The 15,541-nt window shown below is 37.0% G+C and overlaps 1 protein-coding gene across 3 annotated transcripts in view; it reads right to left on the bottom strand.

Annotated features, from left to right (window-relative positions):
- Positions 1–15,541, bottom strand: part of CTNND2 (catenin delta 2) — a 633,671-nt gene that overhangs the window by 380,047 nt on the left and 238,083 nt on the right. For all 3 annotated transcript variants that reach the window (XM_066326477.1, XM_066326491.1, XM_066326484.1), the window contains one exon: positions 8,576–8,688. In XM_066326477.1, coding sequence (XP_066182574.1) covers positions 8,576–8,688 — 113 coding nt within the window. The remainder of the gene's footprint in view (positions 1–8,575; positions 8,689–15,541) is intronic.

The following is a 15,541-nucleotide window of genomic DNA, read 5'->3' as shown; positions in this document are numbered from 1 at the left end:
TCTGTCCACAGTTTCTCACAACTCACTCCTTGAAGCACCTTGGATACCTTACTTCTGTTCAATGTTTGAAGTCAATTGCCCATGGCCATTTCTTGCTAGCACCGTGTTACAGCATTTGTTCTCAGCTGCAATTTACATCTAAGATATCACAAAAAAAAACTATCTAATACCTTTGACTCTCAAGCAGTAAGCACTAAAATGAACATTACTGAAGAAGTTTTATTAAACTTGTCGGCAAACAGTCTAAATTCAACAACTTTTTGATAATAAGGAACTTTCCCTCAGTATATCCTTTTCCTCAGTATATATTTTGTCTTACTCCTAACCTATCCAAAAACATTTCAACATACAATAAGGAAGGATGGGGACAAACACAATGTTGTCAAACTATTAAAGCAGTGCCCAGCAAGTAGAGATAGAAGGGCTGTAGAGAAATAGACTTGTCATTGGTGCCCAAGTCTTGATAAATATTCTACATATCCTTAAGTTTCAGATGATAGTTTTTATTATTGTGTCCTTGGGCAAACTACTACAGTGCTTATCCAACCTTTATGATAAGCTGAATTGTCCCCATTTTTCAATATACAGCTTGTGAACATTAGGCTGAGCACAGAACTTCACTTTGTAAGACAGAACCAAGTTTTACATTAACAATGTATTTCCTAAGATCAGCATTTCTGTGCTTATTTCAAATTAGCCATACTCAAGAGTCAGGCCTTCAAAAACATATTAAATGCAAAATTTGGAAACAGTTTTCAAATAACTTAGTAGTATGCCAAAAGTGCACTACAGTAGAGAATTTACTATTAAATACAGTCTTCATTGACTCACGTATCAGTAAAAATTGTTATGTAAAATATCAGTTTTTACTCTTGTCATTCTGCTTTTTTTGTGGTTTTGCTTATGTTCTTTTTCCTGTATTATTCCTATATGTTCTGTACGAATAAAAGAGAAGACATAATGAATAACTTGAGAAAGAACATAAGTGACAACTGGCAGCCTCATATAAGATCCTTTCTTAGGGCAGAAAAAATGTCCATATCCTTATTGACACAGCTTCTCTTTATTGAGATTAAACAAAAATCTGACACTTGACTTCATTACATGCCAATGTAATGAGTTTGGCAATGCTGAATATTACTGTCTTACTCCTCTCATGGAGATGGTATCTCTGGAGGATATTCAGCGAGCAGAAGAAGATGGAGAATATCTGCGGAAGGAGCGTTTTAAAAGTCCTGTTGGAGTTCGTGCCTACAGAGACATGTCTATCTGGGAATGATATGATCCATACTACTGATGTAAAAGAAATGGATGCACGGTAGAAAACAAAATTACACCAAACCTGATTGTTTGGACATATGCTGGAAACTTGCCTTTCATCAAGAGAAGCTTATCTGCTCCAAAATTATGAAACCAGTTAGTTTCAGTGGAGGATAACAGGATTAATCTGTTTTCTTCATATGCCTCATTGTGGAGAACCAGCACAAAGAAGCGACAAATATTCTAGTAATAGAAATATTAATTTAAAATATTATTGTACAATAATCTTTGACTTCATCTCATTTTTTCGTTTTTGTACCAATTTCTTATATCAGCATTTTTAAACCATTTTCTTCAATACTGGACATACAACAAACTGAGCACAGACAAGCTCAAACTCAATCTGAGATCAGATTGTTTGGAATGATCAGATACCGAGTCTGATACTTTCATCCAGTAAAATGTCATTCTTCAAAATATAATTAAGTAGGCACATTACTAATATTAATTGTGCCAACTGTTCCAGCCATAATTTATTTCCTAGAGTGACATTTTCTTCAAATCTTCTTTTGGTGGATTCAAACTAATTTACTGACCAAGTCTAATAGCATAGAGTTCATCACATTTCAGGTCTCTAGGTCTCACAATCAAAAGATCAAGAGATACCAAGTACAAGTTGATACTGAAGTATTGAAAATATTATCCTCAGTATTTCCCTGAGTTCTAAAACCTTTTCTCTAACTTGAACACTTGAACACTCTAACTTAAACTCTTACACACAACACCAGGAACATCAACTATTGATGTCAAACTGTGTAGGAAACTAGGCCTGGCACTCTATAACAGTTATGACAAGCAGAATCTGCCCATTCTACTTCTGGACAACTTAATGTATTCCACAAAATTCTGATTTCCAAGATCTCAGAGTCAGGCAAAAATAGAATATGCTGAGTTGGAAGTGACCCACAAGGTTCATCGAGTCTCCCAATCCTAGGCCAAGTGCAGGACACCTCAAGAATCACACTGTGTGCCTGAGAGCATTGTCCAAATGCTTCTTGAACTCTTAGGCTTGGTGCTGTGGCCACTTCCCTGGGGAGCCTGTTTCAGTGCCCAACCACACGCCAGGTGAAAAACCTTTTCCTGATATCCAACTTAAACCCCCCCTGGCTCAGCTTCATGTTGTTTTGAGTCCTGTCACTGCTCACAAAAGTGAAGAGATCAGCACCTGCCCCTCCACCTTCTCATCATGAGAAGTTCCTAAATGCTGTGTTTGAGCATGGAAATCAGTAGCCCGATTTTCAGAAGCGCTATCAGCTACTTTCGGAAGGAATCCAGCTATTACCTAGCTGGGCATACATTAGCACAGTGACTATCAACCAGCAGCTAGCCATCCTAGCAACCCAACAAAGTCACTAACATTTTTGGTGGTAGCTCAGTTGATTATTGGAAAAGAGAAATGATACGGGGAAGAATGACTTAGTTAAACTATAGGCTGAAAACTGACACAGGAAAAAACCCGAAACAAACATCAAAACAACAAAACTAATCAAACCAACCTTTTAAAATGTGGCCAAGCATTAAAACCACATTGTTCATTCTTAATTAGGGTGTGACAAAGGCTGCTTCAGTTTCTTTTCTTCTCAGGTAATACAAATGGATTAGAGGATTCCTCCTCAAGGATTCTGAATACAAGAAAAATACCATCTTTTCAACTTTTCCTAAGAAAAGCTCTTTGTTTTGGTTTTGTTTTTTGGTATTTTTTTGTTTTCTTTTCAGTGGTGATGTTTTTTAAAGGTATTTTTTGGATGCATGCCTTCCAGAGATAGCAAAGAACTCAAATAATGCAAACTCTTCAGTGAAAACCTTCTGGCATAACAAACTCCTGCACATTTTCACATTGTTTACTTCTAATTGAATGCTTCCTTCCAGCTAATATAATTTTCATTCTGGCTTAACAGCATTATAACCAAAATTAGGTTTCCTAGCAAAGAATGGTAGGATGCTTTTAACCTCTTCTACCTCTTTCTACCTACAAGATATTTTTACTAGGATGTTCTGCTTTATCACAAGCCCACACATGATTAGCTTTGCACAAGATCTAGAAATAATTCTGACAGTATCATGTCTAACATTGACAAAATTCTCTTCAGGAGTAGAGCAATCTGCATCTTTTTGATACTTGACTTGGTCACTTAAAGCAACATAAAATCATTGTGAGATAAAGGGGGGAAAATGGCACAACAAAAAAAATCCTACAAAATGTCGTCTTATCACAGCTAATTAATTCTGACTTGTAGAATTTGTGACTAGTATTTTCAAAATCTTACATTTTCAAAAACCTGCATGCTTTTATTGCCATTTTTAATTTTTTCAGATAAACATTTTTTAATAATTCAGTTGATGAAAGATCAGCCAAGCATGAATTGTTAAGCTTTACACAATCCACAATGATGAGCAACAGTGTGTGACAAAACTTAAGGCTTATTCAGCTTCTGAACTACTAAGCAAACACACACTGCAGAATGAGATTAATTTTGAGCTACAGCATTTGCTCACAAAAGTTAAGTAAAATCTTCTTCCCCACTGGTGAAATGCCCATCTCTTTAAAGAACATCACTTTTAAAAATCCTGTTAAAAACAGCCATGCTATCAGGTTGTTTTTTAAAAACGTAAAAAAATCTATAACTGACATTTTTATAGGTAACATGATAAAATACTGATCCTTTTTAATTCACATCTGCAGTAATTGTTGACTTTTTTTTCTTTTTAAAAGTTAGCTTTCTAATTTACATTTAATTAAAAGGATTTTTTAACTTTTGTTTTCAAGTTAGAAGCTTCCAAGTAGCATTTGGAGATAGCACTGTAAGCAAACCAATGGGAAAAGGTTTAATATATTTAACTCATAAATCTTGAGTGTACACAGAACCACAATGCAGGCAAAACTATTTTCTAATATGTATTGAAATGTATCTTCTATCTGTACGATAGTGTATAAATTTTACTCGAAAGTTGCAGTGTTTTTTTACACAGGACTTTTGATCAAACTCTTTGCATTAAAAAACCCTGTTCTGTCCTCATAATATGACAAACATATCTTTGTCTTTTGCCTCATATTTTGCTCCAGAATCCATACTAGCCATGCATTTTTCAACTTTGTTTAAATACCCATATTCTTATTTTAATACCCAAATTCACAGGCAAAAGCAAACACATTCACCGGTTCAGTTAAGAGAGGGTTTTTCCTGAAATACTTAAATAGAATCATAGAATAACCTGAGTCAAAAGGGGCCCACAAAGATCAACACCTGTCCCTGCACACGACAGCCCCAGGAACCCAACCATGTGCTTGACTTATCTAAATGCTTCTTGCATTCTGGCACCCTCGATGCTATGACCACTTCCCTGGGGAGCCGGTAATTTGATGGGAAAAAAAAAAAAATAGTTCTAGAACTAATACAACTCTATTCCCAGGATTTATGAAGAAACAGTAACAAAAAACCCACAGAAAAACTCAAGTGAGAACAGAAAGTCCTTATTATTTTCACAGATGGAAACTCTAGAACCTATCAGAGGAACCTGTGACAACATTTAACCAAATTCATAGTGAAAAACACCTTACACCTAATTAGAACGTTCTGTGTTCCAACTCCTATCTGTCACCTATCATTCTACCCCAATGCACCTCTGAGAACACTCTTGCCCTGTCCTCTGTATGTCCTTCCTTTACCTGTTTGCAATCAGAAGACTGACCCCTCCTGACCCTTCTCTTGTTGTAGTTAAACCCCTTGTTTCCTCAGCGTCTTTTCCCACCCAGGTGCTCTCCAGCCTCCCGCCTTCCTGGCAGCCCTGCACAGGACCTGCTCCAGCATGCTGATGCCTTTCTTGTAGTGGGATGCCCAAATTTGGATGGGACACTCAAGATGTATCCCCAAGAGGTTCAAACAGAAGGGATGAATCACTTGCTCTGACCTGTTGGCTCCACTTTTGCTGCTGCAGCCCAAGGGGCAGCTGGCCTTTGCTGCAAGGACACGCTGCTGACTCAGAGAATCACTTACGTTGGAAAACACCTCCAAGGTCCTAAAGTCTTTTTCTGCAAGGCAATTTTCTATCCCTGGCTGTGTTGTACCAAGAGGATACTCCATCCCAGATGCATTTGCAAATCATTTATGAATTTCAACTTGATAAGGTTCCATTCAGCCCATTTCTCCAGTCTGTGCAGGTCTAGATGGCGGCAGTCTCATCTCTATGAGGCTACTGGATTTGTCAATCCTTAATATTAAATATCTACAAAGACTACTCCTTTCACAACAAGTAGCCAAATTAAATCTAACACTGACAGTTGTACAGGAAAATGTAATTAAAATTTTACCTGACCAACACAGCAGCAGCTGTCTGCCTATGTCACCAGCTATTTCTTCAATGTTCTTGAAATGAAGGATCTTATGGGTTTATCAATTAGACTTTCTTTCCTTTATTTTCAATGAGTTTGCAAAAATTATATCTACCAAAGGAAAACCTAAGTTTCCTGGTAATAAAGTGTGAATAACATAGGCATTTCTAAAGGGAGAGAACTCTACTGAAAAAAGCATATACAAAGCAGGTATGTTTGCCTGTTATTCAGTTTGTTAGACTTTATTTTTGATACCTGTAAGATACAGAAGCTTCTGCATATTCCTCCAGGCACTCAGGCACAAATGCCAGTCTATTTGAGAGATTTTCAATAACAAATGGCACATCACTTCTACCAATTTCAGAAGCAAGTAGAAATTCAGTTCAGAAAAAGTCTATTGCCTGACCAATGTGCAAACACTGTGTTCAAAGAAGAAGAGTAGGCTACGTTTGAGCTACGCTCCTCAGTTCAAACACTAAGGCTCTTTCAAAAAAACCCCAAAACAACGAAAAATCAAAGAAATGCTCAAAACATTGATAAAGAATAGGAAACAGAAACTTAGTTTTAAGGATCTGCTAACAGTGCATTTTTTTGATATGTGCTTAAAATTATCAGAGACTGAAGAACTCTAAAGATATGCTGGCATATAATTGCCTCCCCATGCCAAAGGGAGTGACAGACTGATAGATCTGGCACAGAAGGAATAAGGTCTTCAGCCAGAGGAATGGAATAGCATAGAACATGACTTGTTTCCTTATGGAATGTACCATAAAATTTTAATACTCAGCAGGTTGAGTAATGAACTGTTGAGAGTCTGCCAACAGGAAAACTGGGGAAGGGAAGAGTTCACAAGTTTTTTCCTAACTGACGGTTTAAGTATTTTATTCAGTTTCATTAGAAGCAATTGAGTCTGCCTTTGGTTCACAGCCAAGTACCTGTTCCTGAAAAGAACGCACTCAAGTCCTTTTTAGCAAAATTCCTATTGAATACAATCCCAAATCCCCTAAAAAAATTACCATAGATCAAGGATATGTGAAAGAACACAATGCTAAAGAAACTTTCTCAAATCTGGATGAGCACTGGAAAGTCAGCGCAGCAAGCCAGAAAGATACTTGACTAATTTCATATTTGTGTTAGTTCTAAGCCCCTCCAATGATGATTTAGTGTTTTTTGGACATAAGATTACTCACTTAATATGTAAGGGATAAACAACAACCCAACACAAACAATTAATAACAAATAATTAGATTAATATTTCTTTCCTCTTTACATCACTTGCCAAGTCTAAGGACAGCTATCTAACTGTAAGCTTTTGATGTTATCTCCTGCAAAACAGTATTTCAGGTATTTTTTAAATGTTTTTAGTTGAAGTGCTACAAACTGCCTGGTCATATGTAAAACATTTCAAGGGCAAATTACAGAAAAAAATTTGCATAAAATCACTTCTGTTATTTTATTCCATTTTTCTTCTGTTATTCAAAGACAGATTAGCAGTCCAATTATTAAACTTCATGAGTAACTGGAGTCTCAGAACCCATTCCGAGTCATCTGCCCTTGATATTGCTGGTAACTCAAAAGTATAACTTTATCAATAAGAAAAAAGTTCACCAAGGAAACATCTCCTGCACAACAACATATTTCCCAACCTTCATACCACTGACTGGAATAATCCTAAAATAACACCATTATTTAAACACACCTCCATATTAATCAGACACATTTCAGATAACTTTCTTGAAATGCAGTCATACCATACGTAAAATTAAAAATGCTGGAGAACTGCACTTGACATGCCAACATAGACTGTGCTTAAATAATTTTAAGTGACATACTTCCTCTAACATTAACAAGTCTAGATGGTGACAGTCTTTCTATAAAATTGGAGTTTGTCTTAAAGAGTTAATTCTCACTTGATTTATTAGGAATGCTTACATTTAAGTCAACTACATGTACATCTGTTGCTGAATTAGTACAAGATTTTTCTGACTTTTGCCATTTTATTTGAACTTACATTCCATATTTTTGTTACATCTTTGGTATTCTACTAAATAATTATTTCCTACTTATCATGGAAAAATCATTAATTTGATTGAAGCATAGTCTGAATAGCTTAAACTAAGAAAGTGATCAATGCTCTTTGTATTCTTGCTACTATTATCACACAAAACTTGGCACCAAGCTTGGCATGTTATATTAGTATTATCTATTCATATTTCCACTGAAAAAAATAGAACACATGCCTATACAACTTATTTTTTTCTTAATTCTTGAAACTGAAGTACCATCATCTTCCATTTATTAGGTACACTGAGAAAACACACACACATATCAAGAAGCTAAAAAATGCAAAGTCAACTTCCACTAAATTTACCAAGAGATCAGTCTCCTTTTGTTACAATTTCTTAAATAAACTTGTTATCCTCCAAACAATGTACCAGAACATTTTCTTAAAGAAAACCAATGTTTAAACAAAGAGAGTGGCTTATGTCTTCTCAGTAAAATTTGATGAAAAGTCAGCAGTGTTACATAATTAATTCTAAAGATATTATTACCTTGAGTGATAAAATTATGATTGGTAAGGTTCACAAAACTTACCAATACATCTCTGTAATTATGAAGCTAAAAATCTTCAGCTGAAAATTATAGCTGTATTGGTGGTGGAAACAAGTTGCTGAAAATTCATTCAAACTCCAGCAATCAACGAATTCCAAACGTGACTACTACTTTGTTACTGGACAAAGAAGATACAAAATTGCAAGAAATTTCCTTTTTTAAAAGCAGGTTATAATGCAAATTTTCAAACTCTACTAAAATCTCAGACTCTCTAGTGTATATTATTTTACAAAAAGATTATCAAACTTGTTCTTGGTGATAACTCATAAGAAAATTTACTAATTATAAAGACATCAAGAATTGATACATTACCTAATGCTGCTCATGCTTCCAGTTTCTGATCCAAGCTTACATCTCTCCAGCTGGCTCGCTACAATCTGACGTTCAGCCTCAAGTTCTCGAGTCAGTCTCTCAAACTGCAGTTCCTGAAAAAGTAAGTTAAACCATTTGCTTTGACTTCTCTACAGATTGAGGGAATTTCAGCACATAAAAATGAAATTTTTGCAATAATTATTAGCATAATACCTTATAAAAAAAAGCCTTTTTTCCTTTTTTAACACATTCGAAGTTCATGTTTTTGTGGTGACACCTACTTGCTCCTTCATTTATTCTAATGATGTATGTCATAGGATAGAGAGACTGTTTATCAGGAATGAAATTTCTAAATATAGTAAATAATTTAGCCTCTAGAGTTCAGGCAGATCTCTCAGTAACATCGAGATCTTAACAAATAGACCTAAGTATGATCACAAATAAGTACAATTCGTGTTACTGAAAAAAAAAGATGCTAAATTCTGTGGATAATCCTGTGATGACAAAAGTTTCTGCACTTGAAAAGACAACCACCACAGTACACACCAGTGAAATAAACTAAATTGAAGGTGTGTGGATATGACCTGAGCACAGCTTAATTTCTGCAGTTAATGATGTGCAGAAGAGAAACTTAAGAAGTTTTGGAAATAAGTGGTGGTAAAATTCCTACCACTATTTTAATTTATTTTCTTTTATTCTATGAAGGAAACCAAACCAGTCCTACCAGATAACACTTATCCACAGAGCTTATAAAGGTACTTCTAAAGTTTTTTTGTTTTAATACACAAAACAGTATCTTTTATTTTTAAAAAAAGTAAGACCAATATGATTAAAATCCCCACCATTTCTTAAAGGGCTACAATCCTCACATATTCTAGTACTAATTTTATCAAATAAAAAAAAAATCAATACCTTTAGGGGAGTTATGGTTATTGGAAATTTTTCGAGTGTTGCTGGTCTTTCATTTTGGTCAGTAACACTGCATCATTTTCACAGTTAAACAGAAACATCTTTTATTTAAGTCCGTCGAAGGCTCAAGGAGAAATATTTTGAGAATCCATTTCTTAAATAATTCCCTTATCCATACAAATGAACCCATTATCTCTTTGTCCCTCTTTTATTTTCCAAAACGACCTCCCTGAAATGCAGAGGTATGGGAGGGAGTCCATGGAATAACTCCCCAGCAAGGTCCTGCTGGGCAGAACAGCGCTGGAAATTACTGGAGTTATGACTTATGCCCACCAAGTGACATTGAAGGATTTTGTATTTGAGAGAAAGGAAGAAATGCTAGAAGTAGAGTGCAATTTATAGGTGTTCATTCTAAGTCCTACCTATAACCAAGTAATCAAGGGTAAATGAAGGCATTAAACTTTTCAAATCTCTGAAATGAGTCAAAGGATAAATGAAATGTAAGAAGGAACTGGCTGGTGGTCATTTTGCTTAATCCAGCTGGATCACTCCTCCTTGTTTCTCTTGCTATTGTCAAGGAATAACTTCTGTCCTGCACTATGAGTAAAGGGAGAGTTCTACATAGGTTATATTCAGCATGAAATAGCCAGTGAATACTTAAATGGCCACTATGTGACAAGGCCTGCTTAAGTGTGAATTTATTATTCCAAACAAATCTACAGAGAGTACAAGAATACCACTGAAAGTCAGACTGATGAAAGACCAAAACATCACTTCTCACTAAATGTCAATGGGGCTAAAGTAATCAATAGTTAATATTCTCTGCACATTTTTGTAGTGTGCAGAAACATTTCTTTCACTGTTGTTTGAAGATATGATTAACAAAAATCACCTGACAATAATCACCCATTTCATGTATGCCTCCTTCACAGAGAGCATTTCTCTCACCTAGAAGAATCAATTGCCTGAAAAGCTGAAGAGACATTTTATCGGCTTTCCAAGAGTTATTATTCAAATACGGGTCTTGTTTGCATAAAATAAAACCCTTAATGCAGAAAGGATTGTAACAGAAATATTACTAAATTGTTGAAGAATGAAAAATCAGTGGTACAGTATTTGCCATGCCAGCATGCTTAAATCAAAGCATGCAAATCTGGAGAAATTTTGATAGTATAAAACACCCAAAAAAATCTAATTGAGCATTATATTTCAAAATAGAAACACAACTTTTAACAAGTATCTTGTCCCACTGCATTTTTTAAACCACTTGATTCTATCACAACAATGTAAATTTTGGTGCTTAGCAGATTTTCACCCAGTCAGCTCAGCTCTCACCATCCAGGTGAGGCAGGTCAGATGTGCTCTTTGCCATCCATGGCCTACCATGGGCACTTGTCTTACCCAGTGAGTAAGAAGGTGCAGCTGTCCTCACAATGTTGCTAAGAGAATGTTAAGCACCAAGAACTGGAACTGGGGAACAAATGTTCCTCACTGTCTGTGTTGTCCGCCTGCCTTTCCTTAGACAAAAAAAGTGCAGCTCATTGTGTTCTGTAAGTCTAGTAGGGGTGCAAACAATGGTTCTCTAGTTTCTCCATTTTCTCCATGCTATCCCAAGACAACTAAATACAGAAATGCCCCAAACTTATTTTACTGAAATACTTCAAAAGCAAATAATATTTTGCCTTTATTTTTTTCTTCAACTGTCTGGATTTTATATCTTCTCATATCTTTCCTATGCCTTGTATTCATTCAGTTAATGATTCTGGTTGACAACTTTTCCAGAAAATTCTGCATTTCCTCAACTAATATCCTTTTTCTATGATGACTTTATCCACAGAATGGTTTTTTTTTGCTCATGATTCTAGTCTCCAAAATAGCCTTTTCTACTCTTCACTCAGTCATTTGTTTTTCTTTCCTACTTAGTGCTTTCTGTTCTCTTCCACCTTCCCTTTTTCTTTCATTTCCTAGCACGTTTCATGACTCATCCTCCACTAAATCTCTTTTAGTCCTATTACACTAAATGCTACTCCAGCACATGCCCTAAACTGATCGGTTTAAGGAGTTTTTCTTATTCTGTCTCTCCCTGGTCCCTTATTAAGGAAACTCTTCTGTTCTTAAGACGTACAAATTGATGTTTTCTGGTTTCACTGCCCACACTATTTAGGTCCTGCCCTGCAGAGATGACTAGAAAAGGGAAGTTGTATCTATGTCACTCTGCAAATAGGAAGCAGAAATGTACTCGATCACTTAAGAAAGAAATAACTTGGGTTTCTAATATATGAAAATGGGTTGGAAACGTGAACAGGAACTTCATACCACCTTTTAATTGCTACTATTTCTTAGTTAATTATCTTCTGTCAGATGCTACCAGAAGTTAAAAATGAAAGGAAGGAGACAAAAGATGGGGAGGTAGGATATGCGCAGAGCCAAACAATTATGACTTCAAGAATTATCCTCTGCATTAAATTTAATAAGCAACTGTCTTTGGTATTCCCTCATGCCATGAAAAAGGTGCAGGTCTACAGCCTTTGGACTGAAAAAAGGAAAGAAGAATTCTAGTAAGATTTGTGAATCTCTTTTCCTTCTATATCAAGAATCCCTGGCAGAAAACAAATTATTAAGCTTCCTTCTCTTTGTTTGGGAAGCAGTGAGAGTGACTAATATTTGAATAAATCCATATGTTTAGATTTCAAGCAGCTGTCACAGTGCAAGGAGACAGAAACCAGAAATAGCATTTGCTTACATTTTATAAAAATAATCACTGAACCTGACTCCATCATTTGTCTTATTTGTTGTGTTTACAATCATTTTCACCAGTTCATGCCACGTTGTGTTATCTTCACAACTTTCTATTATTTATCTGAATCAAGCTAATCGGAACATCAAAATTAAAAACGAATTCCTAGTCACTGATTATGCAAATCTGTTGTCAAGACAATTGCAGAATGAAGAACTACAATGCAACATCAAAATTAATTTACATAATAACATGTCAAGAGCAGCCTCAAGGACTGTGCTGTAAAGGGCAATAATGCTGAAGCAAGTAACTGCCCACTCAAAGGCACCAAAAAGTGCAGCGACCAGCATGGCAGCCCTTAGCATCAGGAGGGGGTGTGGGAGTGGGAAGCCACCAGAGATCAGAGATAATGACGAGAGTAATCCAGAGAAACCACTCTAGAGAAAAGGGGAGGAACTTCATGATAACCTTATCAAATTGTTTTGTTGTGATACCAAGTATTTATCTGCTAGGGCCTGAAGTAATTTATGTTTCAAAAATGGTATTTGTCCAGTGGGGTTTATTCTGTAAAAAATAATAATTATTCCACAGAAGGCAATTCAATGTACTTTCTTTATTGGCATGAGTTTTATATTTTACCTATCCTCTGCAGCCACCAAAGCTTCAAGCACAATGTAAGACTTGACTCAGGTCATAACAATTCACAGTGGTCCAGACACTGAACAAGCATGATGGAAAACTACACAGTCATTGGACAAGTTAGGAACTCCTGAGCTCATGGCACACCAAACCAGAGGCTATGAGGGTATTTTGTTATTTTTTATGCTTTCCATCTGCTGGGTCATCTCTATTGACCCAGTAATCCTTCAATCTTTTCACAAAAAGATGTGTATCGATGCTAAGCAAAAGACATAGCAAAATCAGTAGTGACAGTAAAAAGCAGCTAAAAAACCCAAACCAAACCAAAACAACAACAACCAAAAAAAAAAAGAAAATAAAATCTAAATTTAGGCACAAGAGGCTTGCAAAATTATTGGGTTCCTAAGAATCTTCAGGTCATGGCACGGAAAAAGGAGAAGTGTTTAGCTTTTGACTGCAAATATGTTATACAAAATCTAATTGGGGCACTGGTGATCATTTAAATCCTCAAATACAGACAAATAAGAGCACTGATAATCCAGGTTGGAATCCCTGGTGAGATGAATACAGGAAACCTGATTACAGCTACACAAACAAATAAATCGTCTCTGGGACTGAAGTCTTTCAAAGGAGTATGTTAGAAACCACAGAACTTCAAAAAAAACAGAGGCTACAGAAGTGTGCAACATTGGCTCTACCTTTTTGTAACCTGTTAAACAAGAAGAAACTTACTTCAATCAACATCATAAGTATGTGCATATTCCTAGACACGTCCTACAGCATCACACGCAATTCCATATACTCCACATCTGTACACTCCATTGAATGCCACTACTCACAGTGATGTTGGTAACAAACTATTTTACCAAACACAGGAGTAGCAAAAGCTGGAGCACATACTTTCTAAGAAAAACAACAAAACCTAGGGAAGTTTAACTTGGCAGAAATCTAGGGGCAGATATCATGAGACATAAACCAGACCTGACAGCTCATCTTGTAAACAGAAGGAAAACAGCCTTCATGTTTTAAAAACAGGAAAAAAAAAAACACCACTAGCAATGCCCCTAAACATCTGACACTAAATGTTGTTCAAGAGCTTCAAAACTGGGCTTTAGAATGTACTGATTAGTACCTTTCACATTCTCTACACTCTCCATTGTTGGACTGTGTTCTCATTTGTTGTGTTCTTACTGGTTTTCACTGGATTGTTTCATTCTTCCATTTTACTCAATAACACAGGGATGATGGAAAAAGCTCAAAGAAAGGTAATCAGATAAGCAGAGAGGCAACAGATTCAGAAACCCAGTGGTGAGTATGTACATTCTCACAGAATCCTAACGGAGAGAAGACTGCACCTACAAGCAACTGCAAGTTTCCATGTAACCAACCTGAAAGAAGCAATTCATACACTGGAGGGCAGGACTACCATTCAGAGGAACTTTGACAAGCTGGAAGAATAGGCCAACAAGAGCGTCATGAAGCTTGTGAAAGAAAAACAGTCCTGCATAGAGGATGGAATCCCACATGAAAGTACAGCATTTCCCCAGAAAGGATCTGGGGGTGTGGCAGACACAAAGTTATGACATAGCAGTGCACTCCTGTGGTGACAATGGCCAACCACTCATTTTACTGCACTAACAAGAGAGCCAATAGTAGAACAAGGAAATGATTGAGCTAATTATTCCCTTTTATTTGCTACTTGTTAAGTTGCCTCTCAAGTACAGTAGTTGGCTTTCGGCCACCAGGACAAGACACAACAAGATTTTGAAGCAAGATCACCAGAGGGCCACAAAGATGGTCAGAAGATTAAAGCACACATTATACAAGCAGAAGGTGAAGAAATTTTCTTTTGGTTAACATGGAGAAGAGACCACCTAGAGAGGATGTATTTTATAGAATCATTAAGGCCGGAAAAGACCTCCAAGATTAAAAGTCCAACCTTTCACCAAATACTACCATGTTAACTAAACCATAGAACTAAGTGACACATCCAGCTGTTTCTTGAACACTTCCAGGGACAACTCTGTTCCAATGCCTAACAATCCTGCCAGTGAAAAAATTCTTTCTGATGCCCAACCTAAACCTGCTCTAGCACAGTCTGAGACTGTTGTGCCCTTGTCCTCTCACTGGCTGCCTGGAAGAAGAGATTGATCCTCACCTTGCAATACCATCCTGTCATGAAGTTGTAGAGAGCAACAAAGTCACCCCTCAGCCTCCTTTTCTCCAGGCTAAACAACCCCAGCTCCCTCAGCCACTCCTCATATGACTGCCCCTCCAGACCCTTCACCAGCTCTGTTGCCCTCCTCTAGACATGTTACAGCCCCTCAATGGCATTCTTGCAGGGACTGGCCCAGAACTGAACACAGGATTTGAGGTGCGGCCTCAGCAGTGCCCAGTACAGGGGGAATGATCACTGCCCTGGTCCTGCTGGCCGCACCACTGCTGGTACAGGCCAGGGTGCCATTGGCCTTCTTGGCCATGTGGGCACAGCTGGATCATGTTCAGCTGCTGTCTATCAACAGCCCCAGGACCTTTTCCACTGGGCAGCTTTCCAGACACTCTGCCCCCCGCCTGTAGCGTGGTTGTCACAGACTTTCACTTCTTAAAGGGGATTATAGTGAACACATCACCAGGCTCTTGCCAGGCATATGCAGCAAGTGGACACAGGCAACAGAGACAAG

The sequence above is a fragment of the Sylvia atricapilla genome, chromosome 1 (assembly GCF_009819655.1).
Source record: "Sylvia atricapilla isolate bSylAtr1 chromosome 1, bSylAtr1.pri, whole genome shotgun sequence".
Lineage (NCBI taxonomy): Eukaryota > Metazoa > Chordata > Aves > Passeriformes > Sylviidae > Sylvia > Sylvia atricapilla.
Note: the sequence above shows the minus strand (reverse complement) of the source record. Positions and strands in the feature narration are given on the sequence as shown.